At 43.0% G+C, this 25,519-nt stretch overlaps 1 protein-coding gene across 4 annotated transcripts in view; it reads left to right on the top strand.

Moving 5' to 3' along the window:
* Nucleotides 1-25,519, top strand: part of slc6a9 (solute carrier family 6 member 9) — an 88,026-nt gene that overhangs the window by 33,724 nt on the left and 28,783 nt on the right. Inside the window, exon 1 of one of the 4 annotated variants that reach the window (XM_079349443.1) lies at nt 5,720-6,083. The exons of the other annotated variants lie outside the window; for them this stretch is intronic. Within the exon in view, the coding sequence (XP_079205569.1) occupies nt 6,042-6,083 (42 nt within the window). The 5' untranslated portion in view covers nt 5,720-6,041. Of the gene's footprint in view, nt 1-5,719; nt 6,084-25,519 lie in introns of those variants that run through there. 4 annotated transcript variants of the gene reach the window in all.

The raw sequence follows: 25,519 nt of genomic DNA on the forward strand, positions 1-25,519 counted from the left end.
GTTGGTCAGGCTAGGGTGCATTATTTATTCATTTATTTTTGAGGGAAAAAAAGAAATCTTAGTTTTTTAAAGGACAAATTTTTTTGTCAGATTGTGCTTGTTCCAGTTTGGACTTTCTGAGGACAAGGGACAGCAAATCTTGCAGGCCTCAGACCGACGGACAGTCCTACTCATCCTGACAGGCTTTATTCAAACTGTGGCAAAATGACACAAATAAACGCTGGGCGACAAATAATCTCATTTGAAACACCACGTTGTATGGTTCTGAACTCCTCACTGAATATTCGTTGTGCCTGTTTGGCCTTTTGGACACAAAACTTTCTCAAGTCAAAAGAAAAGTCCTTTTAGTGATGTATCTTTCATGAGTGATATTTGAATGTATTTGTCCATACAGATAAGAGTGCTTTGAAAAGTGGCAGGAGCAGGCGATGAAATGAGAAGAATTCAAAGTACAGGAGATTAGTGTCTTTCATGTCTTTCTGTCTGAGTTGTGCATATTCCTCGCCACTGTTTTCTGACTTTCCTCTGCCATCCCCACCACACTCTCTTTGTACCTATCAAACTTTAGAGACTGATCCATCAGCTGTCTGTTCCTTTCAGATTGTAAGATACTTGAGACAAAAGTGGCCATGAAAGCACTTTAGGTCATGCCATTCAACTTAGCCTCACTGATTTCCCTGCAGAGCAAGATCAAGGTCTTAAGAGGTTTTTCAAAATTTGAATGCCGATCCGTTCAACCCCAATGAATTTCACTGCTTAAGCCCGACAACATGACAATTCCTGTTGTCATTAGGTGGATCTACTAATAGAGTTTTCAGATAGACACTCTCATGACGTTTGTTAAATCTGGATCAGATTGGAGTGTGTCCATCTGATTTACATACAACTTCCTGTTTCATCACGTTTGAGGGCTGCAGTAGGGTTCTTAAAAGACAGTGCTGTATTATTTCTTCTTTCTTTTTCCACACATTTTTGATAACGATTATTTACGACACGCAACAGACTCAATACAGTTGTAACATCTTTTTAGGCTGTGTCCCACTCAATCGTTTCCTGTGCTTTTATTTTGAAGGCAAGGCAACAGCTTTATGTGTTACTTCAGCAGTGGTCCATTATGTTCACCTATCCACTATCCAATTAGCCTGTTGGTTTGTTCCTGAAGTAAACCCCTTTCAAGGATTTACTCCCCCCAACATGAAATGATGTGTGAACTGTGTAAGTAAGATGAGGACATGGTTTCAGTTTTACTTCAAGCTGCTGCTACCCTTTATGTCCTCACATCAGGAGGCATACGTTTAGAGTCGATGATAGTTTCATTAGCTGTGGTTTTGCCGTGTCATCCAGCTCCTACATCCACCTTTATGGCTGAAACGCCTGCCTGCTGTGTCCTCACAGCAGGATGTGTCTGAAATCATGCTGAAGGAACATTTTATTACCTGCCTGATTTAAAACCCCAATTTAAAAATCGGAGTGAGGAAGTGCAAGAGCCAGGTTACATTAATCTTCACATTACTGCACATTGGTTACGCTCATCAGAGAGGATGTTGGATTGTCAGAGCGAGAGCTTTAAAGGGAATTGAAAGAGGCAAACCTCCTGAATCTTACTTTATTTTTCCTCTCTCTCCCTTCCAATGTTAAAGTTCTGTTGCTCTGTTTTTGTACGTTTATGTGTTTTTGTATGTTAAGCGATGGACTTCAGGATCAATAGTTGTTTGGCCTCTGATGTGCCGTTATAGATGTTGGCATGTGTGCGGGAGTTGACAGGAGAAGCCTTGAGGGATCCGTTGTGACCTTATCAGCGTTTAGCTCCGTGCCCTTCTGATTGCCTTTCTGCTCTTGTCCGTTGGCGTCGGCTTGTTAACATACAAAGCTGCTCGCGCCCAAACTCACTTTTCTGGTCACATGTTGACATTTGAATCACGGAGAGGGTCGTGAGCTGAAAAGAAGTTGATCTCCATGATTTAATTTGGAAACCAGTTCTCAATAAATTCATGGATTTCGTCAATTTTTGGGAAAAAAAAAAAAAAAATGATCAGAGTGGACACCTGAATTTTCTGAATTAGCCAAAATAGGTTATTTATTGTGAAACATCCGTCATTACATCAGTCTTGCTATGTATGACTTTAGCCTTTCTATTGCTGCTTGGATGATTGTATCTGTCTGTCCGTCCGTCTCTATCTATCTATCTATCTATCTATCTATCTATCTATCTATCTATCTATCTATCTATCTATCTGGACGTAGGGACTCTCTCTTGCATACAGTCTCCAGTGGCCACGCAAGGTACTGCAGTTTTTTGGCACTTTCACCTCAGCATTATTTCTCCGCCTCAGATGTTGTAGCTTGTGTTTAATTTATGCATGCTGCAGTGCTATGCAGGAGTTCTTTACGAAACTCGCTGTCCTTTACCAACCATTAAACCATCTCATTCTCTGTGAAGGTCCAAGAGCTTGTTTACCAACTCGTGTTTGCACACCTCATCAGAACATCAAACTATTAACATCAAAATGTCACGTCCGACAGATTTCCTCTGATGGCATAGAGTGAAACGACAGCCATCTTTAGACTGGCCGTTGAAGGTGAGATATTTGCACTCCTGTGACATCTGGCCTTTACTGTGAATGTCACAGAGGTGTAAGGGGAGGATGAAGCCATCACCCCTCTGCACCGTCTTCAGCGGAAGCAACGGAGACGTCACAGCAGCAAGACGGGATTGGCGAAGCCAGCGTAGGAGAACACTTCTGGGTGTGTAGGTACAGTATGTGGAGCTCCCGCTGTTTCTCTATACGTCACAGATTAGGACACCAATATTACGCTATTGCCGAATCAATATGAATGTAAGAGGAGCTGAGCTTACTTATGGTGATGTTGTGGGGATGAAATCTGAGGAGGCCTTATGTTGCTCCTCGAATTGTATCTTAATGAAGGCATCTCACCTTGAACAAGCTGTTTTAAAGGCGCTTCTGCTGTCGTGTGAAGGAAAGCCATAACGAGCTATGATAAAACTGATGTCGTCTTTATGAACCATCGTAGCAGTCGTTTGTTTCATCATCCCTCAGACATGAGTACATGATTCATTAAAGTCCTCCAGCACTTCATAAGCACCCTTATGTGTGCAATAAAGACTTGCTCGTATGCAGTGGGCAGATGTGGAGATGTTCTTTAGTAGTCATGTGTGAGAACATCTCAGGTCCTTGGTGTCAGTGACATGGACAGGACTTCTGTGCTTTTTATAACGCGGTGAAAATCCTCAGCGTGCGTGTCGTTATTCTCTCTCACAGGCTGTTTTTCCCAGAGTCGCAAGCACGGGACAAGTGAGGATTTTAACAAGCCAGTGTTCTTATCAGCAGAAGCATCTGTGCTTTTCTAGTTAGCGTTAAATGACCTCACATAATAGGGCAATTAGTTGCCCAAATACGTTCTTCCCTCCTCTGAAAACAGCCAGCTGCAGACACAACAAGCATTTACTTCAGGATCTGTTTGTCCCCACCCCATTCATTTTGGCTGATCGTCCCTCCACTTGATTCCCTCATGATTCGAGTTTGGTTGAGTGTGTTTGTGTAAAAGTTTGGGTGGGTTCATTTTTTAAGCTTGTCATTAGGTTTGACCTTATCTGAGGCCAACAGACCCTACTGAGGCTGTACTATAGTGAGATGTGATGGGATTAAATACATTAAACCAATAAAGTGACTGTATTAACATAAGTAGGCCCACTGTGGTACAGACCAGACCAGCAATGGGTAAGTTGACCTTGTCGTTCAAAGCAATGACTTTCCACCTTTAATATGTCGAAGCATCATATCCACATCCTCTTGACGCTATAAAAAAGATGACCCAAAGATAAAGACCACAGAGCCTGTATTCATTTTGCATGGTGTCACAACCAAAGAGGCTAACTGTAGCATAGCTCCATTAGTACAGTCTACACTGACATTTGATATTTGAGAACATTGTTAAAACGTTGGACAACAGCGTCGGCTGTCACATATCAATAAAGATGGTACAGATCAATTAAGATGTGTGAGGTTGTCATGGGGACACATTGAAAGCGAAATTTGGCCATTGAAAAATCAAGTTACAGGAAGATAAGATCAATGATTCAAAATGCCATTCATCCGGGTGGTGGTAGAAATCCTCAGTAGCCTGGTCAAACTGTTGATTTTAGATATTTTTGCTTATATTGTCATGCTCAAACAAGGGGGGAAAACAAACTGAGACCAAAATGATTTGAATGTTTAAGAGTTATCAACAGCTGTAAAGGAGAAACACTACATCTTTAGAGAATGTGTAGTGGCTCTTAAACAATGGTTTGTCTGTTATAAATATGTCAACATGTGTGACTATTTGTCCCCGGCGCTTGTTTTCTCTGCCCTCCGTGCTTCCTCTCAGCACTCTGAATAGGGCGGGTATATGGTAATGATTCCTTTATTGGATCCCCTGTGTGATTCTAATCCTCTGAATTGATAGGCCAATGAATAGCATCCTGTCTGAGTTGCTCGTCTCATGTTGAACATAACTGGAGGGCCTCCACTCAAGCGTCAGTGGTCATTGTCCGCGGCAATCAAACACCCATTAGGCCGGGCGCCAATCGCTTGTCAACTTTTGACATTAGTCGCCCAACAGCCCGTCAGAGAGTTGACGCTGAGTGACGGCCTCTCCTTCTGCTGCATGACTGATGTTTTTGTTGATCTCTGAATCGCACGCCCCCATTGTGGATGCACTTTTACTGCACATGCACTTCCTCACTTTCTCCTCGCTCTTTTTGTTCGGGGGGAGCCATTAGCCATATGGTGGCAAACAAGCACAACAATGTGTGCAACGAGACAGAGGCTCGGGAGGGAAGCGGCTGAATTTGAAAGGGTGTAACTCTATGAGCATGTCGTGGACAAGGCGAAGGAGGTGGGCTTGAGCTTTAGCTGGCTTCTTGCTGTGATACGGCAGAGGTTGATGGTGGTTCGTGTGTGTGTGTGGGGGGGGGGGTTGGGGGGGGGGGGGGTGTATATTGGCAATGTCAGGGTGTAGAGACGGACGAGGATTTGGAAGAGTCAAGTGCCGCTGAAAGAGAAGTTGTTGGTGGTCTGCAGAGCTGCAGCAGCTGCTCCTGAAAACAAACGGAAGAAATAAGAGAGAGAGAGAGAGAAAGAAAGAAGGGGTAGGTGAGGGGAAGGGGGGGGTTGGTTGGGGTTTGGGGGTCCGGTGGAAGGCGTGCGGGCTCCTCACTTGTGGGCTCCTCACTTTTTTTGTCTCCTAGCTTTAATCTGTTGGGAGAAAGAGTGAGGGAGAGAGAGAGAGAGAGAGAGCTTGGCCATAGCCCATGGGTGCTCCAACATCCCCCCCCCCCCCACACTTTACTCCGGCCAGCTTAACTTGAAGTTCAGCATCCCCCCCCTTCCCTCCACCTCCAACACCCCCATGGGCCCTCCTCTCTCCCGCTTACTTGCTCTGTATTCAGCCTAGGTGCTGGAGTGACAACGAGCCATTCATTGTGGAGGTAGAGGCAAAAGACTGTGGATCTCTCCTGTGTCTTTTTTTTTTTTTTTTTTTTTGGGGGGGGGGGGAGTTGGGAAAGGGGGGGGCGGAGAACAAGGAAAGAGGAAGGGAGGCCGCATATTCCTGAAATGGTGAAATACGGCAGATAAAAAGGGGGGGGGGGTAGAAGTAGAAAGTAAAAGAGTGAGAGGAGAAAGGGAGGGAGGGGTGAGTTAAAAAGTAAGAGTGCAGAGGAGGGGAGGGAGGGATGGATGGAGGGGAGGCAGAGCTGGAATCACAGAAGGAAGGGAGGGGGGGAGAGTTAGAGAGAGAGAGAGAGGGGGAGAGAGAGTGGGCTACCATGCCGAATGAGCAAGAGAGGCGGAGAGGAAGCAGAGCTCCATCAGATGAAATGAGGTGAAAGTAATTCAGGCATTAATCAAGCCAGGGCAAAAGGGAGGGTATACTGTGTTTTCTCCCCCCTCTTTCGCTGCGGAACTGAAAGGCAAGGTGTGAATGAAGGAGCCCACAGTGGCCAGCAGAGAAGCACCACTGGGTCACAGCGTCAAACCATGTCCGATTCGAACACCATTGCCGCTTCCACCGCAGACCAGGTCAGTTCACGCTGTCATTTTGTTTTTCTGTTTTTGTTTTGTTTTTTTTGGAGCGAGTGTGCTGATGTCTTTGGTCTTTATTCGCCGTGCTTCACGCCGGCTCAAGCAACCGGAAACATCTTGTCGGAAGAGTTGGAGAGGAGAGTTTCAGGAGTGAAAAAAAAAGTGAATGTATCCCGAGTTCCGGTGAGATGTATATTATCTTTAGATCCTGATTCGGAAGTAGTTAGTGGGAGTTTCTAGGAGCAACTGTGTGTGTTTCTTGGACTATCAAAGCAACGATTGTTTTGCCTGGAGCTGCCTGGACAACGGTACAGGGTCCTGAAAGAATTGAATTCATCAAGACGAGCTATTGTCTACGCCGCCTTATTTTTCGGTGATCATTCAGGGGGTCTGTGACGACTCAATACCCCCCGCACCACGTGAGGAGGGGGACGCAGCTCTTTAAAAACCAGACCACGTGTGGCGGCCCTGAAAAGTTTTTATAAGTAATTGCAGTGGGAAGTCCGGGCAGCGCTGTGAGAGATGGGGTTGGTAAGGAAGTGGGCCGGTCCGCCGTGTGTGTGAAAGAGAGTGACAGAGTGGAAAAGCAGAAGTGTCCAGAAAAGGCTGATATTTATGCCCCCCCCCTTCCCCACACTCCTGCCCCTTTCCCCCCCCACAAGTGGCTTTAATCGCACACTTTGGCACATACATCCTTTGCTCGGCTTTCTTTTTTCAAACTCTTGACTGACTTTGAAACACTTTGAAACAATTAAATCCTCAAGATAAGATCTACTGTTATTTCCAATATGGCAGGTGAAGACAAAAAGTGTGTGTGTGTGTGCCTTTGTTTGCATATGTGTGTGTGTGTGTGTGTGTGTGTGTGTGCATCCGACCTTGCTGCCGGCTTATGTTGTTAGCCAAGTCCTTGTCTCCTGTTTCCGATTTCTACTGTCAAGGCTGAGTCAGCTCACTGTATTCTGTAGGCAAAAAAAACACCAACACACAGTCACAGGAGCATTTTGCACAGAAGTTGAAGGTATGAGTACGCAATGCAAAATCTCCTGCACACAACATTTGGGGATGGATTGTGGGTGGAAGGTTGGAGCTATTTAGAGGTACATAATGTGTGTTTGTGTGTGTGTGTGTGTGTGTGTGTCCATATGTCAGCACCAGAAACACAGGTGTGTGTGGGAGTCGGTGTGGCAGCGCCGCACATGCAGGTGTGTTTGTGTGTGTGTGTGTGTGTTTGGAGAGAGAACAATTCCCCAAAGCATCATTCACAACAAACCGCTTTGCAACAGTCCACATGCTAATCCTCAGATTGTGCTCTGTGTTTCGATTTGTAAACGAATGCAGCATATTTATCCCCGAGTTTGACTGACAGGACTGTGCAGGGACTTAATTACACTGTGGTCGCAATGTGTAGGGTGTGCAAAAATGGTGTCCCTAATTACTGACGACAATCAAAGAAATCTCTGATGAATTTAACTGTAATCCGCTCTTCAGTGGCAGCACAGAAGCAACACACTGTAGTCTTTTAATCTTTCTTTTTGGGAGAAGTGTTTTTTTTTTTTTTTGGGTGGGTGGGGGGTGAGTTGGGAATGTCGTGCGTGAAAGGAGCCACAGGTCAGATCTGAACCAGGTTGACTAATTAGAGGACTACAGCCTCCAACCACTCGGCCACTGATGCCCCCTAAAATGTCTTTATAAAGACATGTCACTATTTACATTTTATGTGCGTCCTTATTGCAGTTCGTAAACAAGTTCATGTGGAACTTGACCGAAATAAGTTTTACACCTACTTATATCTTACATCTAAAATGTGAAAATGTAGACTGCCGTCATCCCGCTCGTCTCACCCAAAGTGACTCCTTCACTCTCCTGAGAAGACTCACTGTATAAGTGGAAAACAGTTTCTCTCTGCAGGCCAGTCAGTAGGTTTTGTACTTTTAAAGATACCGTCAACACTGAATTCTTCTGTTTGAGTTTAAGCAAGAAAAAAACGGTTTGTGGACTCGTGTTGTGATCATGAGTCAACGCAGCAATTGTAAGTCATTGAGAAGAAAACAATATGTTGTTCATTAATTAATAGGTTTTCTTTAAAGCCACTGGTAATTGTGTTAGACATGCTAGACTGCACTGCTTTGTCCAAGGGTTCCCAACGTTAGCGGCACAAAGTTATGGCGATGCGGGGGGCAAAATGAGAACAAAGCACACAGAGCAAAACATAAGCAAAACATGCTACGTTTTCTTAACAGTCCGAAAAATGTAACCGTGAGGCTCAAAATAAATCAGATCAGACAAGTAGAAAAACAAAGAAAACTATGATGAGTCAGGTCTCACCCCTCGGCTTCACCCGTTCATAGTACATGAGAGGAGAGATCAAAATTCCTTCCTTTTGACACATCTGACATGCGTGACATCGTTTTTTTCTGCAGTTGCCCCAATCAAGATCAAAGCTGACCACGTCAAAGCTGGACATTAAACCGAAGTAAGAGTGGCGTTCGCCAAATTTGAGAAGATCTGTCACACAAAATGAGCCCACAAAAGTCCAAATTATCGCCGGACTCAAAGTGTAAATCGTTAAAGAAGATTTTCATCTTTTGTTTTATTTTCAGGGAATTGTTTGCAAAGGGCGTGACTGACCGTGTTTTCAGAGTATATCGATATACAGTATATTGATGGCGAGGAGATGGGGGGGATTTAAAAATATTGGAATCTGCCCAAAGTGGAAAAAATGTGTCTTTAATTATTTAAGATATTATACCAATATCAGTGGAACTCTACAGTGTCCTTATTTAACTTAACAAAATGAGCACATTTTAATCCAACACAGCTCCATGTTTCCAACTCCAAACGCAAATCAGAAAAAGGTGTTAAAAGTTTCCAAAACTCTGTTCTTATTTCTCCCACACAGCGCTGTGATGTCTTCAGAATTAGCTGAGTTTCTTTTTTTGTTGTTAAATATTCTTCTGCTAGCAAGACAAAATTTTACTCTCAAATGTTGTATTTGTCAAATGGGAGCATGAGCAGAATTGGAAGAGATAGAATCATCATTTATTTGCTTAAAAGTGAAAAATCTGAAATATAATTTTTTTCTAAAACTTGACTAGATGTACAAAAACTAGAGCTGGAAAATTCAGAAAATACACTAGACTGAGATGGCGTCTGAGCATCCACGAGCTCTGTGTCCTCATGCATGCTCTCCGTTAACCAAACGTCACCTATGGAAAGCGGAAAGCACTTTGCTTGCTGAAGAGGAATTTGAAATCAATAGGAAGTACATGATTTCGTCTTCTGATTAAAATTAAAAAAGAAAAACTTTTGTTGGCTTGGCCTGCAGTTAAGTCATCCATAATACAATTCATATTTTATGCAGCTAATCTGTAAATGTTTAAAACATTCTGTTCACCTCCCTGCTAAATGTGACGCTCACATCATTGGTTACAATTCAAAATGTCTCTGATCCTCATTTAATCAAGAACTCAAGAGCGAACTTGATTTTCAAAGTGTTTGTTCTAACAATCTTATATCTTCACATTAAATCAAATGAATAAATCATAAATAATACACTGATTTGACTCAAAGTCCTTGACACAAATGGTCATGTCGTGTTTCACTGCTCCCTCTCATGCCAGAATTGCAGCGACGTCTAACTTCACCACGGATACTTCTCTTTGAAATTAACCCAATGTCCCGTCTCCAAACTACTTTTCTTTTCTTAAAAAAAAAAAAAAAAAATCCAAGTCCCAATCACTGGCCTGCTCCTTCATTTCCTTTGTCATTACACGGGTCACCTCCTCTCTCAGCGGTGGACCAACCTCGCCGTGTTGGGACAATGGTCGGAGGTCATGTGTGATTTAAAGCCATGCTTCACTAATAATTGGAGTAATTAGGAGTTCAGATGGATCTGGTAATTTCTAAGTGAGTGCAGGTGATTGGCTTCGACACGGCTTCACTGAAAGAAAGGATCAGATCGGATAGAATGTCATTATCCAGTCATCAGCCCGTGCTTTGACTTCTGTGTAGTTTCAGGAAAAATGTCTGTTTGTTTTAAACAAATGGAAATGTTGCTTTTTTTTATTATTTAACTGCACATGTCTCTGTCAATATGACAACATCAGGCCGGATTGATAACTTCATTTTCATCATTTTTAGTGTCAGTCTGAAATAGTCCTAACTGAATGGCTCTAAAAGACTGAACTAAATTATTGCTTTTCATAAAAGCAGATTTTCTAGATCACAGAGTGCCGTGCCAAGAAGCTAATGAGGCCTCCACTGTGCAGGCATTCATCCAACACCTATCTTTTCTCTGTCTGTCTTCTTTAAGAACATATGAAGACATATTTATCCGGTCTGTCCTGGAGGCTGTCACGGTTTCTGTATCGCTTTAGCATGCCTTTGCTACGTTCTCCTAGAATATCTCTAATTAGTTTTTCAACATAATGAACAGAGCATGTGTAGCTTTTGATTTTGAGAACGGGAACTCTAAAAAGAGTTGACTGTAAAACATCCAAAGATGTCATGTTTAATATTACGGTAGATGCTAATGTATATTTAGTATGTGACATCTATCATAGGAAGCCAGCAGGGGCCCACACACACACACACACACACACACACACACACACACACACACACACACACACACACACACACTCATCCATCTGGGTGCAGGTGTTGTATTTTATGGAGCAGAAGTGCGAAGTAACTGTGTTTACTCACTGCACCAAGGCTTAGCAAGCAAGGGCACAGACACATGTGGAAAAGAGATACAGGAATAGATAAGTGAGTGTGTGTGTGTGCCCCATGTCCATCTACCCATGGTGTCCAACCCTCAGTCTCTCTCTGACTTCACTAACTTTAGCTTGCGGGCTCACAGCTGCCTCTAGATGCACATTGTAATACAACACAACACACAGCACATTGACTACGGAGCATGGTTGGGTGCACAGACAATTACAAGCTTGACTGATAACTGAGGTGACTGATAAGTTATTTGTCTGAAATGCTGACCACTTCGCTGTGCTAATGGGAGGACTGACGGTCAGTGTGCATTAATACGAGGTCCTAATAGTCCCCCTCGCGCGGTCAGTTAAAGACGCCTATGTTACACCTTGTTGTCTGTAAAAGGCACAGATTTGGAAAGGTGGAAAAAAAGTTGTGCTACTGCTGTGGTAACCGAGGCAAACGTGTCCGCTGACAGCAGAGCCAGTAGAAGAGAAAAAGCACCTTGGGCCTCACACTTGCAATAGGCTTTGTAAAATCACACATTCGGACAGCAGTGTTCAGGTGTGGTTCAGAGTAAAAGTCTAAAGGCAGAGCGCTAATGTTTATGGCATGCATAAAACTAAAGGAGCTCCTTTATGAGACTGCTGTGAAACATGAACTTCTTTGTGGCTTATTTCTCCATAATGAAGGCTGTCAGCGTTGTGTACCCGCCTGCTTGTGCTTGAAATGTACCGTGCCCAAGCACACCTTCGAAGTGTGTCAAAGCCAAGGAAGTATAAGATAAGATATTTATTATTATTGATCACCAAGGGGGAAATTCGGGTGTTGCAGCAGCAATATGGAAATCAAAAAAGTAAAAGTAAAACAAACTGGACTTTAGGTTCGAAGCACTGGGCACACACAGATTGTCAGAGTGACCACGAGCTAACTGAATGATTTGTTGCATGTTGCACCACTTAATGTTAAGCTAAGCTAATGGGTGGCTAGCTAATTATTTCTAATTATTATTAAGTACATCAAAGTCATATTTCTGTAAACACAGGCTTGTATGGCTTTGGAACTGATTTGCTCTTGTACGGATGTATTCGACGTATCAGATGAATAGCCCAGGCTTGTTCTCCAACTGTCAGTTAAAGCTGTCCATGCTGGAGATCAACTTCAAATTCAACTTCAAACAACGTCATCTAGTCGTGAGGAAACTGAATTGTGTAAAAGCATCAGTACATTTAACTGATGAAACAACGTTTGCTTCCTGAAAAAACTCTTTGCACTTCTTGTGAATTATTCCATGGTTCATTAGTGTGGAAGAACAAGTGTCAACCAATGAGAAAGAACAAAATAAACATGGAAGTTTAGAGACATGTATACTGGGAAAACATATTCTTCACTCGATGGTATTTACTCCTAGATGTTTGAAAGATGAAGTCTGAAAAGGGCGATGTACAAGTCATAAATTGGATCTAAAAAATATCAATGTTTAAAAAAAGATGGGAAAAAAATGGGTATGAAACTCTGGGGTCATGGGCCTTTCGAAGGTGACTCTCAGTGTAAGGGTCCTAAACATGAGAGTTTCAGACAGCTGCTGTATGCCAGAAGGAAGAGAGAGGCAGACTGACTGACAGTTAATGAGGTCAGACCTTTGGAGGTGTTTCAATGCTGAACGTTTTATCACAGGTTTTATGACCAAAAGCTTTTCATCTCATTTTATCTTTGGCGATGATTTGTTGTCATTCTCGTCTTGAAGGTAAATAATCAGAGGCGATGTCAGGGTTGACGGAGCCGTCAAAACATCCGTAATCAAACATGAACATATATATCGGTTCGTCATGCGTTACTTGAAGCCCATGCCCCATTTCACAACACTGAGCAGAAGCAAATCCAACTGCTCATTCACTATCACTCAACGGCCTTCAGGAGCCACCTGGATAACATGCGTCACAGCAGGAGGAGGCTGTCATTAGGCCAATTATAAATGGCTGATTCTGTATTTCATGATACTGGAAAAGGGGAAAGAATGATAGTTGCAATTAATGCAATATGTAATAAGAGGTTGTGAGTAAAAAAACACTTATGGCCGGCTGACACATTGGTCAGTATCTAGAATTACCCTCCTCAGGCAAAAACAGCCTTTTAAAGAATGTCAGGGTCAAGACGGGGGTGACTTGCCCGGAGCCTTTAGGGGCACAGGGGAGCATTTAACAACCCGAAGCCTTCGACCACCAGGACTGACATGGATCGAGTTTGTTTAAACATGAGGACTTGTACAACAGGCCTGTTTACTTCAGACCAAACGTTAAAATCATGTGATCAGACTTTGGACAGATATTTACCTTTGCCTCAACTGATTTGCGGTGGTCATGGTCATGTTTGCCATCATGATGCAAGATGTTTGTACAATCTGACCATGCATGTGATTTTCTTTGGAGCTTGGACCTTTGACTGTACCACACTGGTGCGGTTACCCCTTTATTCAAGTTCCTGGAACCCTTCATTATGAACCGGAACTAACTGGACTATTGTGGGGGGTTCGGACCTGCCTTCCTCTGGGAAATGGCAGTAAGCCATGTCAAATTCGGGCACTGTGAGGTTTTAGTATGGAAGGTTGTTCTCACTCAATCTTATTGATAAGACCGCTTTCGATTCGTTTTTTCACTGAAAGGAGGTTATTACTGCCACAAACAGGTGTGAAGGCACTTTAATGCTGGGTCTGACAATAAGTGTTAGGAACATTAGTGAAGTCTTATCAAGGACAATACGCATCCACATTTTATACACAACAGTAAAACTGCCCAGAGGAAACAATGCACGATGAAGAAAAGCAGATGTATGTTATAAATTGGCACTTATGTTCCTCTCCTTAAACACCACTTTCTTCTAAAATCCTAAAAACTCTTCACATCTGAACTTATGAATATTTATGGCTTGAAGTGTTGCCTTTCCTTCACGTAACAGCCTCTTTGTTGGAAAGGGCAAATTCATTTCAAAGCCTCCCGTGTTGCAAACAAGTTCTTGCTGGAAAGTAAATGCAGACACTCTTCACTTACTGGCTGACTTACTGACCTACTCTTCGTCGTTAAAATGCACATTTTGGTTAATTTGATCTGAAATATCTCTGCTGTTCGAGGCCTGTGTGTTGGTCTCAGAGTGTGTGGGAGAACGCTCATGTTCCAGGAGAAGCGGAACCACCGACTCTGCCCACGTTGCAGAGGCTGACTGACGGTGTTTCTTCTTCTTCCGCAGATATTTTAGTCTGCTGTGTGGCGTAAGCTTGTCACGCTTCAGTTGACGAACAGTCATTAACAGGTAGAGTGATTGAATCCTGCATCACAGATCCTCATTCGAGTGTATTCCTACTCTTTATGGGGCTTTTTACATCAGTATGTATTTATATCCTAATTGAAGCCAGTGTTTATGAGTCTGTAAAGAATTAAATAAGATCTATTATGCTGTTCTATGATAATATAACAGCATGAAGTTACGACGTTGGATGTCCACACTAAACCTCTGCTGTAGTTTCCTGCTGCTCTCAACGACATTTAACTTTGGGGGACTTGGCCAGAACCTGACTGGGTTTCTGCCGACCTATTGGAGCAAAGCTGTAGGACACGCCCACCCCGGCACCTCCTCCGAGGACACGCTCACCCGGAAGCTCTATCAAATTTCCCTACGAGCGCAAACAGAGCCGGTCAATCAGAGGATAGTGGGAGCCTCAAAGAGACAGCAGCTCAAATGAACTGTTTCAGGTAAAGGCTGAAATGAGAATTGACTGGCACCAGTATCAGCTATGAAGTACGGAGGTTTTTGAGCCACACATTTTGCTTTCACTTAAACAATACCAAGAAACTGGGAAACACAACTGAGGATGTAAACACACGGATTGGCTTTTTTGTTTGTGCCTTGGGCGATCTGTTAGTAAAATGTCATACAGTGACTTTGGCAGCCTCGGTATGTCAGCAGGCGACTTAGCGGGTTATTTTTTGGTGAAACTGTGTTCTTACTCTTTAGTTTCCTTGATGAGATTTTAACGGTTAATTTAACGGGGAAAACAGAAGTAAAGTGACATATTCTCTGAACTTCCGTTTTCAGCGAGATTGTTGTTTTTGATTTCAAACAACTCAACCGCCGAAATGTCTGACTGCTGTTCAGAGCAGAACCTTCGTAGTAACCTTTGTTTCCAAATGAAAGCCTTATGAGAACAACCCACCGTTATTCAGTGTGTAGGTTTTAACAGTGCAGTGGTGTGACGTACTGTTGAAGAAGTGTAAGTTTAAGCAAAGCTGTGAAAGGCAGTGAAGAGAAAAGGCTGATGAGGCTTGGTCGTCAGCTTTGTCATGGATTTGTAGGAAGCAAGAAGCAGCAGAGAAAAGAGCTGATGAGGAGGCTCGTGAGGAAGCGCGCATTCTCACTGTGTTTGTTGAGCGTGCACGTGTGTGGTTTGTGTCCGTTTGCACAGTCTTGTTGAAGCAGCATATTTTACGTGAAGAGGAATGAGGGCAAATCCGCAGAGATGATTCTTGTTAACGTTGCCTCCAGTGAAAAGGGCGACAACAATGAGGACAAACAAGAGGGACGGAGATAAGAGAGATACCATATTTCCCCCTAAAACAAACTTTTTTTTAACTTGTATTTATCGTCCGATGATTTCCTGAACTCAATCTCCATATATGCCAGAAAAAGGAGGTGTCGGAGGAAGAATTTAGCCCGTGATTTAATATTTCATGCTCTTAAATGAATCATTTGTCGTGTCAATTCAGGATTACCTCATGTTAATGCTGCCTTGTAACACAACATTTTCACACACTATGATGTGCACTCTTTAGTTTTTTTTTCTTTTATGGAAGGCTGGATAGGAAAAAAAAAATCAAACTAATTATCAAGTGAATCACGGAAACATTTGAGACTTACAACTTCCTGAGTTTGAATGTTTCCTGTGTATCAGCTTATACTTCATTAGAATTCTTCTGATCTTAATAAAATGTTTTCTCTTGATTGTCTTAGAAAGTCTTTATTGTCCTTGAGAGGCAATTTAGTTTGAAACGGTCCACGGGGGCTTTACCAAGCAGCAACCCCTGGTGTAGAGAAATGAAGCCGATGCGGAAGTGTTAAATCCTGCACTTCAGTGAGTGTCCACTTGAGGCTGGCTCCAGGAAATCCACAAGTCACATCCACACCACAGCCAAACAAGCTGGGTTTTTTTTACAGCAGAAAGGAACATGTTTACAGCCTGGCACAAAAAGCAAAAATAGGTCTGATTAGTGATTGTCATTCCTGTCATACACTACATGATAGATGTGCAGTGAGATCTGAGACACAAGCCCCAGCGTGTGTGACGTCTAAAACTCTGTTACTTTGTTGCTGCTTGTTTTATCCAGGACACTCTTGAAAAAGAGATGTTTAATCTCAATGAGTTTCTCTTCCTGGTTGAATAGAAGGTTAAATAAAAAAATAAAAATCAAAGCCTACAGCTTATTTACTTTAAAAACCAAACTGCGAGGTGGAAAAAATAAGCTTAAGGTCTGTTTTATTTTACATTTCTCCGTGTAAGTGTTCCTACTCTCTTAGGTCTGTGACTAAACTCCGACTAAGAATCAATGCTGCAGTTGTCGTCGTAAAGTGAAAATACCAGTCGTCCCATACAGCCTTAAATGTGCTATCAATGAATATGACACTCGTTGCTCTGATCTGAAAGCATATCTTATTAGCCTCCTTTAAAATCTCAAATTAAAAATGGCTTCAGCTATATTGTTAGGTGTAGAAAACCACAGTGCATGCTCGCAGTGAGTTGTGTAACATTAGTCAAAGCTAACAATATGTCAGAAACATTGTGGGTTCTTTCTCTCTCTGGAATGCACGGGCAAATTCTCAAGTGAAGGAAACAAATAATGTTGGAACATCTCTGTCCGTAATGCAATGCATCGTTTTAGCTCTGCAAACATCAGAAAAACTATAACAAAAACAAAACAATTTCAATTCCTTTCCACAGCTGATGTCGTGGAAATATTGCAGCCTGAACTCAGTATTCACACATCATTGGCTCGCACTACTGGCCATATTGGATGCCAGCACTTTGTCTATGCTCTTATGCCCACTGAAACATATATGTGTGTGTGTTTGCGTGTGTGTGTGTGTGTGTGTGTGTGTGTGTGTGTGTCTGGATGAGTGGGAGTGTGTTCGGGAGGGGGGAGAAGGATGCAGGTGAACAGCTTGCGAGGGCCAACAGTTCCGCAGGCCAGTCTCGCGCATCACTTGACAGCCATACCCGATGAAGGCCTACGCACAAATGAACTTGTTAAGCAAATGAGTGAACAAGCGAGGGAGGGCGGAGTGGGGGGGGTGGAGAACCGGGGACGGTGCACACGGCTGCAGCAGCTCCAGCTGTAGACCTGTCTGCGTACATCAGCCATCTCTGCTCCTCAACGCTCCGTCTCCAACGCGTGTCTTCTTCCACTTTTCTGTCACTCTGATTCTCTGTCAAAGAGTTCTCAGTCACCGTCTCTATTTCAGTCTGTCTCTTCCGATCTCTCTCGCTCATTTGCGTTTCATGTAATCCCATTGTTTTATTAGAGAAAGGCCTATTTCTGAATTACAGTGGGAGATTATCTCCATCATGACAGGGTGCTGTCATCCCGCGCTCAAAGACAATCCACAGTAAGACGGACTGTCAAAACAGATTGGTCCTCTGTGTGGGGTTGAAGTGGTTACCGAGCCATAATAATACATGGTGCTTTCATGGATCCTGTATGCAACTCACACGCTGAGGCAGGACTCAAGAGTCCGGGATAATAGTGGAATCTGTGATTGTGCTTTTTAAAATAAAACTCTCAGCTCGTAGCCGCTGCATGCCAAAATGTACACGCATAAGAAGGATAATCTAAACACAAATACCGAAACATACATTCAGCTGCATTCATACACGAGTGCAGAATATGTCCAATCCCAGTGGATTAAAGGCATCAAATGCTACCCCTGCTCCCCTCTGCCCCCAACCACACCCAGCCTCGGTGGCCCTTCTTAACCCCACCCCCTTCCTTTCTTTCTTACAAAGACACCCTCACAACCAGCCCACCTCCTCCTCCTCCCCCTCAGGGAAGGCATTTGAGAATTCCAGCCTGCTAACTTCTGTGCTCTAAGTATCACGAAGGTGAGAAGTTGGTCAGTCACTATAGGCTTTTTGGGACTATTTAAGAGACTGATGCTGCTCTTGCATCAAGGTCCTCACCATGGAGAATTGTGTCAAGGTAAGAAGCTGTACGCTTGTGGTGCAGGTACTTTAGTGATTGTAGTTTTTTAATTGCCCATGCTGGGATGTTCAATGTACTCATGGATATCCAGCTTTTTGAAAAAGGTCTGCTCCCATCAGTCGAGATAAACATTTAATCCTTCTAAAAGCTGGATCGTTTAGTTTTCTTGTAAAAGCTGTAGGTATCGCACAGCAAAGACATTTAGAAAGTATTCCCTGAACATTTCAGTTTGACAGATTTAATCTCGTTTTGAATGTGGGCTTCTGGCTTCGGGACAAACTGTATTCCCAACTTCAGCGTTTGCCTGAATGATCTACAGGTCTGATTTTGTAACAGTTTGGTCCCCCTTCTGTCTTGTTTACTCTCTTGTCATTGCACTGAGGGGTAAACAATGTGACCAACCGGTTGACCCCTTGTTTTCACGTCTGAGCTGAAGATCTTTTACTGATTGACGGATTGACATTTTGACGCAGTGTTCTGTGCTCATTTCGGTTATTGCAGTTCAGATATATGACAAACAAAAAACGACCTCAAATGCCTCTTTGAGCGACTGTTTGTGATCAGGCTAAACTTCTGCTTGTGGGAAATGCTGCTAAACAGAGACAAATTGAATAGGACCGCAGCCAGACAGCTAGACAAGAGAACTCTGGAAGGTTATTTGCATACTGGATTAAAACTACCAAGTGAAACTCGACAGAAGACCAAAATGTTGGAAAGCAAGTTGTAAAACACGATGATGTGAGCCACAGAGGATTTGGACTGTGTTTAAAGGTTCTGATACATCCCGGATTTATTGTACGCTTTGGTCATTTAAACTTAATGCATTGTCATTGAAGCTAACGTCCTATATCTGTTTTTAGAGTTTCACTGTGGAGAACATTGAGGATGGATGGTTTCAAAACAATGTGGATGGAGGGCCTGATCTGCAGGAAGGGGCTGAGGTGCCTTGCTTGAGTACAAGCCAAAGTTAACACGATTTTTAAATCTTGTTACGATTCGAGAAAAAAATCCAACAATATCAATACCTATTTGAAATACAAGTCCTAAACCTCATATATTGGATTATTGATTGATTTGAATGTCCAGAAAGTGAAAGGCCACCCCTGCAAACTGTCTAAAATTGCACAAATAGTGTTTCAACGAAGACAGGACTCTCCCACTTTTACTCATGGCAGCTTTTGCTGATTTATGCACCAAATTCAGAGATTGAACCAAGATCCTGGTGTCAAAGAGAGGAATAATGGCAGAGCTTTTTGAAAAGTCTCCTCTCATGTTCATGTCGCTGCACCCTGTTGCACACGCAGAGTGTGATGGAAGAGGTTTTTGTGAAGAATGAAGTTCAAACAGTTCGGAGCTTTCCTCTCTGCACGCCTGGCTAGTTGTAACTTGAGGAGGAATTACTCGAGGGATTGTCAAGTTTGTCTGGTTGTAAGAGTTTGTCTGAAATGTCCGGCAAGCCTGACATTTCTATCACTTCTAAAATGGAAACGATTCCGGGATGAAGAGCTTTCAGGTACTGTTTGAGAATCCAACAAGCCCTTGAAGTGATCTAAGGCTTTAACTGTTCCCAAGTGTGTTAGCGGGGAATCGTCATGCTGCTTGTTTACTCTGGGAGTACACCTTTTTTTTAAAAAAAAATGCATTATCTTAGGCCTGTACGTTTTTTGTTTTTAAAGAATAAATTCACAACAGGCCGATGCAACATGAACAGAACTTTTCACAGACTTGGTTCCTGTGGAGATTAAAAGTCACCTCCAGCAGGAAACAGATCAGTGTGGATCATACCTGGCCTACAGGTTAAATTAAGTATTCTTAATGTTTATGAATGTGTGCCCACGATGCTGGTTAACTGTTGTGTCTAAGCTGTAATTCAGCCCCTCACCACTAGCTGGGGCTGTAGCTCTGATGTGTGGACGTAAACCAGCACAGTGGACGAATGGCGTTTTGTAGGAGCCAGGATGATTCGCAGTATTTTGATCTACAAAAGAAGAAAGAAAAGTTGCATGCAACATTTATTGCAAATTAAGGGAAGAAACTGTAAGATAAAAGACATTAATGCTCTGCTGAAATAAGTGCACACACATTGCTGTACCTATTGTGTGCCTTTCTTTCGGGGTGGTCTCATTGGAGTGTTGGGCCACTGTCTGAGAAAACACTGAACTGAATGTGTGCTCGCAGGTTTGCTTCATTGGTCTCTCCTCCAAACATGCAAACATTGTTGTGTCGTCTTCATATTTTGCTGCTGTCTTTGATTGACATCCTGAGCTTTTGAAAGTCCATGTGGTGAATAGCACATTGTGTTCACGCACGAGTTCTTCGTAGAAATTAGGAAATCAAACCACCAACCGTTTGTTTTGGTGTTACAGGTGAGCGAGAGATTCCTGTCTCACTGAGTGTCTTTCTCCATGTATGGACTTACGTGACCTTAAAGTGACCCCTAGCTTCTGGGCAGCAACCTATCCCACCCTTCATTTCATAGGGCCGACTTTCTCTCCCCCTCCTCTTCCTCCTCCTCTCTCCTCCTCCTGACACCCCATCTATTGGTATCAATTAATCAGCCGTAGAGGGGGACTTATTCAGCCCCTGCCCAAAGGGATCCTTTGGTATGTGGCCCCAATGGTAGCAGGTTGAGAAGCCACGGTTGACACTGTCTTTAGGCCTATTACTCTCACCTCGCAGCCCACTCATAAAGAGAGCTTTGAGCAGTCTGTTTTTGGGGGGATCCGGTGGGCTTTTTGTTCCATAACAGCCGAGTGGATTCAGTCTCTGCAGACAGACATGTTTACTAAACTTTGCATAGGTGAAGCGAGGGAGATTACGTGTGCCACTTTGAATATCTGAGGCCTGATTATTGGCCAGGGACTTCAAAGTCTTTCAAAATGGCAACACGTTTTTTTTTTTGCTCATCTGACTTTGGACTGGGTGTTATTTTTTCAGCCAATTGGCTTCGTAGAATAACATCTCAACGGTGGCTAGTGTAGAAGAGTACTTTAGAGAGACTCCACACTTTGTGATTGCATGTATATGCATGATTGTTGATTGTTAAGCCTTGACTGAAAGAAAACATTCATGCATTCATGTAAAGAGGGAGGATGAGGAGTGCTAAAGCAAAGATGAGAGTACTATAAGGCCGTTACAAGGAACAATTGGTACAGATATGAGATCATTCAAATCGATGACGCCGAAAAAAGGAGGTACTTTGAAACTTTTTTCCCTCCACGGAAGTAAGAGGTCGTCGTGGCAGACAAGTGAGGATTTTGAAGTGGAGATTGCGTCTTCTTTCAAAGCGAGGTGGTTAGGGAAAGGTAGACGAGACAAAAACAGGGCAGTATTATATATTGTAAGAGACAGATGAACGTCACAAATAGCACAACAAGCATGAACATGTTGAACACGCACATTAGAAGACACAAATGTAGATTTTACTCATTTGTCCTCTACTTGTCTTCATTTGGGGCGACTGTGGCTCAGTTGGTAGAGTCGGTCGCCTCCTGACAGCCCAACATAAAGTTTTTTTTCACATCAGGTTTTAAAGTGAGCTCCTGAAGAGAGACAGAAAATCTTCTCTTATGTCCTACAGATATTTGTTCATCCCCACATTGGAGAAATGAAATGGACCTGATTGAAAGAATTGGACAAGTTTCTCTTTAAAATGCCTTCGGTCCTTTGTTTAACTCTGAACAGTACCCTAACTCTGCACATTTTTTATAGTCAAAAGGCTCTCATGACTCCCGCTGATGCAAATAAAGCCATCAAACTGTGGTCCCTCTCACCTTCAGCAGAGCTCTGCATGACACTCAAAATGCTGTGTGTCGGGATCAGGTTGCATTTGGGAACTGCCTGTGTGCATGCAAATGACTCCCTGACAACTTTAAAGGTCAACTCCGAAGTGTGTAGGGATAGCATAACAAATAAATATCTTTATTTCAGCAGGGACACCCGATACTGCTGCTCACATTTATCATCTCCAGTCACATCACAATGACCACATTAGAATTGTCATCCCCTAAGTAGAAGATTTATGATCTTTCATTTGATAGGGAGATATCATACCAGCTGAGAAGTGCAATCAATCTCAACTTTAGCCTGACTAAATCTGAAAAGACAGCTTGATGCAATGTATATACACATACAAGACCCTTAAGCTTAATTTATACTTCTGCATCGTGTCGACACCGTAGCTACATGGTCGACGTGGACCCCTACGCAGTGACCCGACGCGCACCTCCAAAAAATCCTGACTACGCGTTGCGTCGATGCTAAGGGCTGTGATTGGTCCACTCAGAAGATCATTTCCGGCAATTGCTTTTCCGGTCACAATGTATATATTAAAAGGCTTTATACGGCAAAGAAAATCGGCCCATTGACATTCGAAAGTAGCGAAAGTGCATTTTTTCATCCAGGTTCCTCAGTGAGCTAACGAGTGTGTTAAATTCACCCGTTTTCAGCCTCAATTGGTTTAGTTTTCGGACAGACCACCTCCGCAAATGTCTTCTTCGTCGTCGCTGCCCCCTAGCGGCTTGGCAGTGAATTGCAGAGCAACGCAGAACGATGAACGCTCAATGACGGCGTCGGGTCTACGCCGAGGGGCACGCCGTCGGACACAACACAGAAGTCTAAACTAGGCTTTACCCTCATAGTGTTTGAGCAGATGTCACCAGTCTGACCCGATGTAACATTTCCTGTATATCCTCCTCGCAGTTCATCGAGTGTCCGCTTGAGGCTGGCTCCAAGAGCCCAGGAAGTCACATACACAGGTGTACAGCCTGGTTAGGCGCCAAGCTGATATGATTGACAGGTGGCCACAATGTAACGGTCCATCAGAAAGGCTTAAAACCCACCTCAGCTCCAGTCTGTTGTTTGGTTAATTGAAAGGTTAGGCTGAGACAGGATTTCCAGCATGGCAACCATCGCTGATGAGCCCCTTCAATAAGAGATGGGTGACTTCACTCAGGCTATATCCATTAATATTTACACTCAATAATCTGTCCTGACATTTATTTATAGCCAGTTGAACAACTTAACGACTGGCTGTCTGGGAAATGAGTTATTTACTGACCGCCAGCTAAAGCGCAGTAAGAACCCCCAGTTATCTTTTAACAAAGTACGTTTTATCAGATACTGCGACCTGAGCACTCAGTCTGTGAAATAATCACATCAACAAATGTTTGATTCCTTTAGCAGTCAGAAATTAATTACTGAGAGAATTTCTTTGTTTCACATAAATGGAGAGTGAGGTTTTATATGAAAATAGAATTCACTTTTTAAATGTAATACACAAATGAAAAGGTCATTTTACAACCTAAATTGATGTGATTATTGAGTGGTTTTTTTTCTTTTAGATTTTTGGGCCCTTTGCTTTTTTATTAGACAGGACAGTTGAAGAGAGACAGGAAGTGTTTGGAGGAGAGAGAGTGGGGGAGTTACATGCAGCAAATGGTTAAGATCAGATTTGAAACCAAGGCCGCTCCTAACAAGGATGCTAAACATGGGGCGTGCAACATAATCACTAGGCTATCCGGCGTTCCATGGTTTGGTTGTTATCACTAAATAGGAACTGTAGTAAATCTGTGGGTATTAAATAGGACCCTCTAAAAGTTCCTCTGGACCCTTTTTGACAATCCTGGTGAAGATAACTTCCGGAGAGACGACCTTTGATGCAAACACGTGTGTGTGTGTTTGTTTGTGTTTCTGTGTGCATGGGTGTATCTCAGTATTGCATATGCATAGGCACGCACACGTTCAGTAGCATCCTCTGCGAGCATCCTTTTTTACGTCTAGGCCCGTGAGAGGTGCATACCTGCATGTCTACGATTTATTAATATCACACGTCCAAACAATTTCTCCAGCAACAATTTGTTATCCCTTAAATCTTTGATTTCTGTTCACATTTTAACCTGTTGTTGCATAAGGTAGACACGTTTAATGACGTGATTTTAGCTCAAGAAAAGTGCTTCACATCCATTGGGGGAGACTTGCTGATGGAGACTGAGGGAGAGAGAGCAGTGAGCTGTCAGTGAAATGTTGGCGGCTCTTTAGGAGGCATCGCTTAATAAGATTCTTTCAGACAGACGACGACACACACACTCAGGCTCGGCAATTACAATATATCAAAGGATCACATTTATTATCAGACCTTTGCAGAGCTCCGCACGCACCCTGAACAATGAAGACTTCTAATGAGAGAGAGCACACTTGTGAAAAGCTCAGGAGCACGTCTAATGAAAGGTGTGACAGATGCAAATAAAGGGACTGTTGTCTTTTACAGTTCATCTTCACTTGTCTGATCTGTTTTTGTCCAAACCTTCTGTGTTGGTTTAGTTCTGCCGTATAAGTGAAAGGAAAGTTTATATTTCTTGCTCCTGCTCAGTCGAGCGTGTCTCTTACAGACATGTCTGCAGCTGTCAGGAGCCGTCGCTCTCAAGGTTCCTGCTGCTGTCCATCTATGTGTGTAGGTGTGTGTGTGTGTGTGTGTGTGTGTGTGTGTGTGTGTGTGTGGAAACTCTCTGCTGCCTGTCTGCGGTGCTGAAGTGCTCTCTTTGGGCTGTAAGAGTTGAGCAGCATGAATAGGTCATTTCAGGAGGAGAAAAGGCATCCAGGAGGATCTTCAATCACGGATGCTGCAAAAGCAAAACCCTTAAATTTGTCCAAGTATGATTACACGTGATTAAGATATTTAAATAATTTGGGTTAGATTGTGACGTAATGTTTCATTTTTCAGACAGTGTGTCAAGGCATTTCTCTGAAAGAATTTTCTTCAACCGTTGTTTTCCTCAGCAGTACTCTGTTTCACACTCCTGCGTTATCTCGCAGTTATGACAGGGGCTCCATTAGAGCAGTTACATGTATTACAGAAAACACTTAGAGTGACAGTCGCGCCTAACAAGATCAGTGTTGACTGTTTTCATTCACACTCGCGCTGCGCTAAAAGTCTGCACACTCAAGTTAGCAACCTGTCAACAGCTGCTCGTCCCTTTTCAACCAGTGAGTCTAAGAGAGCGAGTTGAGACCATTTCTGAACATGTTGTCAAAGTGCCGCCGCGTGCAAGAATGTACAGTTTTAGATATGCAGTAGGCTCAGATTAAAAAGACACATCTGATAGGTCAGAAATAAATCAAGTACAATATTTTAGTTTTAGAATGTGTGTCTGAATTAACCCAATCCGGTCCGAGTCAAATAACTGCACACACACAATATATCCCTTTTAAGGTTATTATTACAAAGACTGTCAGATTTGACAATTTGTTCAAATCAGTATTTTTAGTCTCTAGTAATAAAATCTGAGTGCTGAGAGAGATGATGGGAGAAAGAAAACACTACTGAGGTTTTTAACTTCTTGATGAATATTCAAATTCAACATTCAGACAAAGAGGCTGTGAAGCCTGGTATGGACATCCCTTTCAGGTGACGTGATCACAGCTGGTGATACTTAATTAAGGGCGTTCACACCTTGACATTAACAATGTCAAGGTGTGAAC

Source organism: Symphodus melops (assembly GCF_947650265.1).
Source record: "Symphodus melops genome assembly, chromosome: 7".
NCBI lineage: Eukaryota > Metazoa > Chordata > Actinopteri > Labriformes > Labridae > Symphodus > Symphodus melops.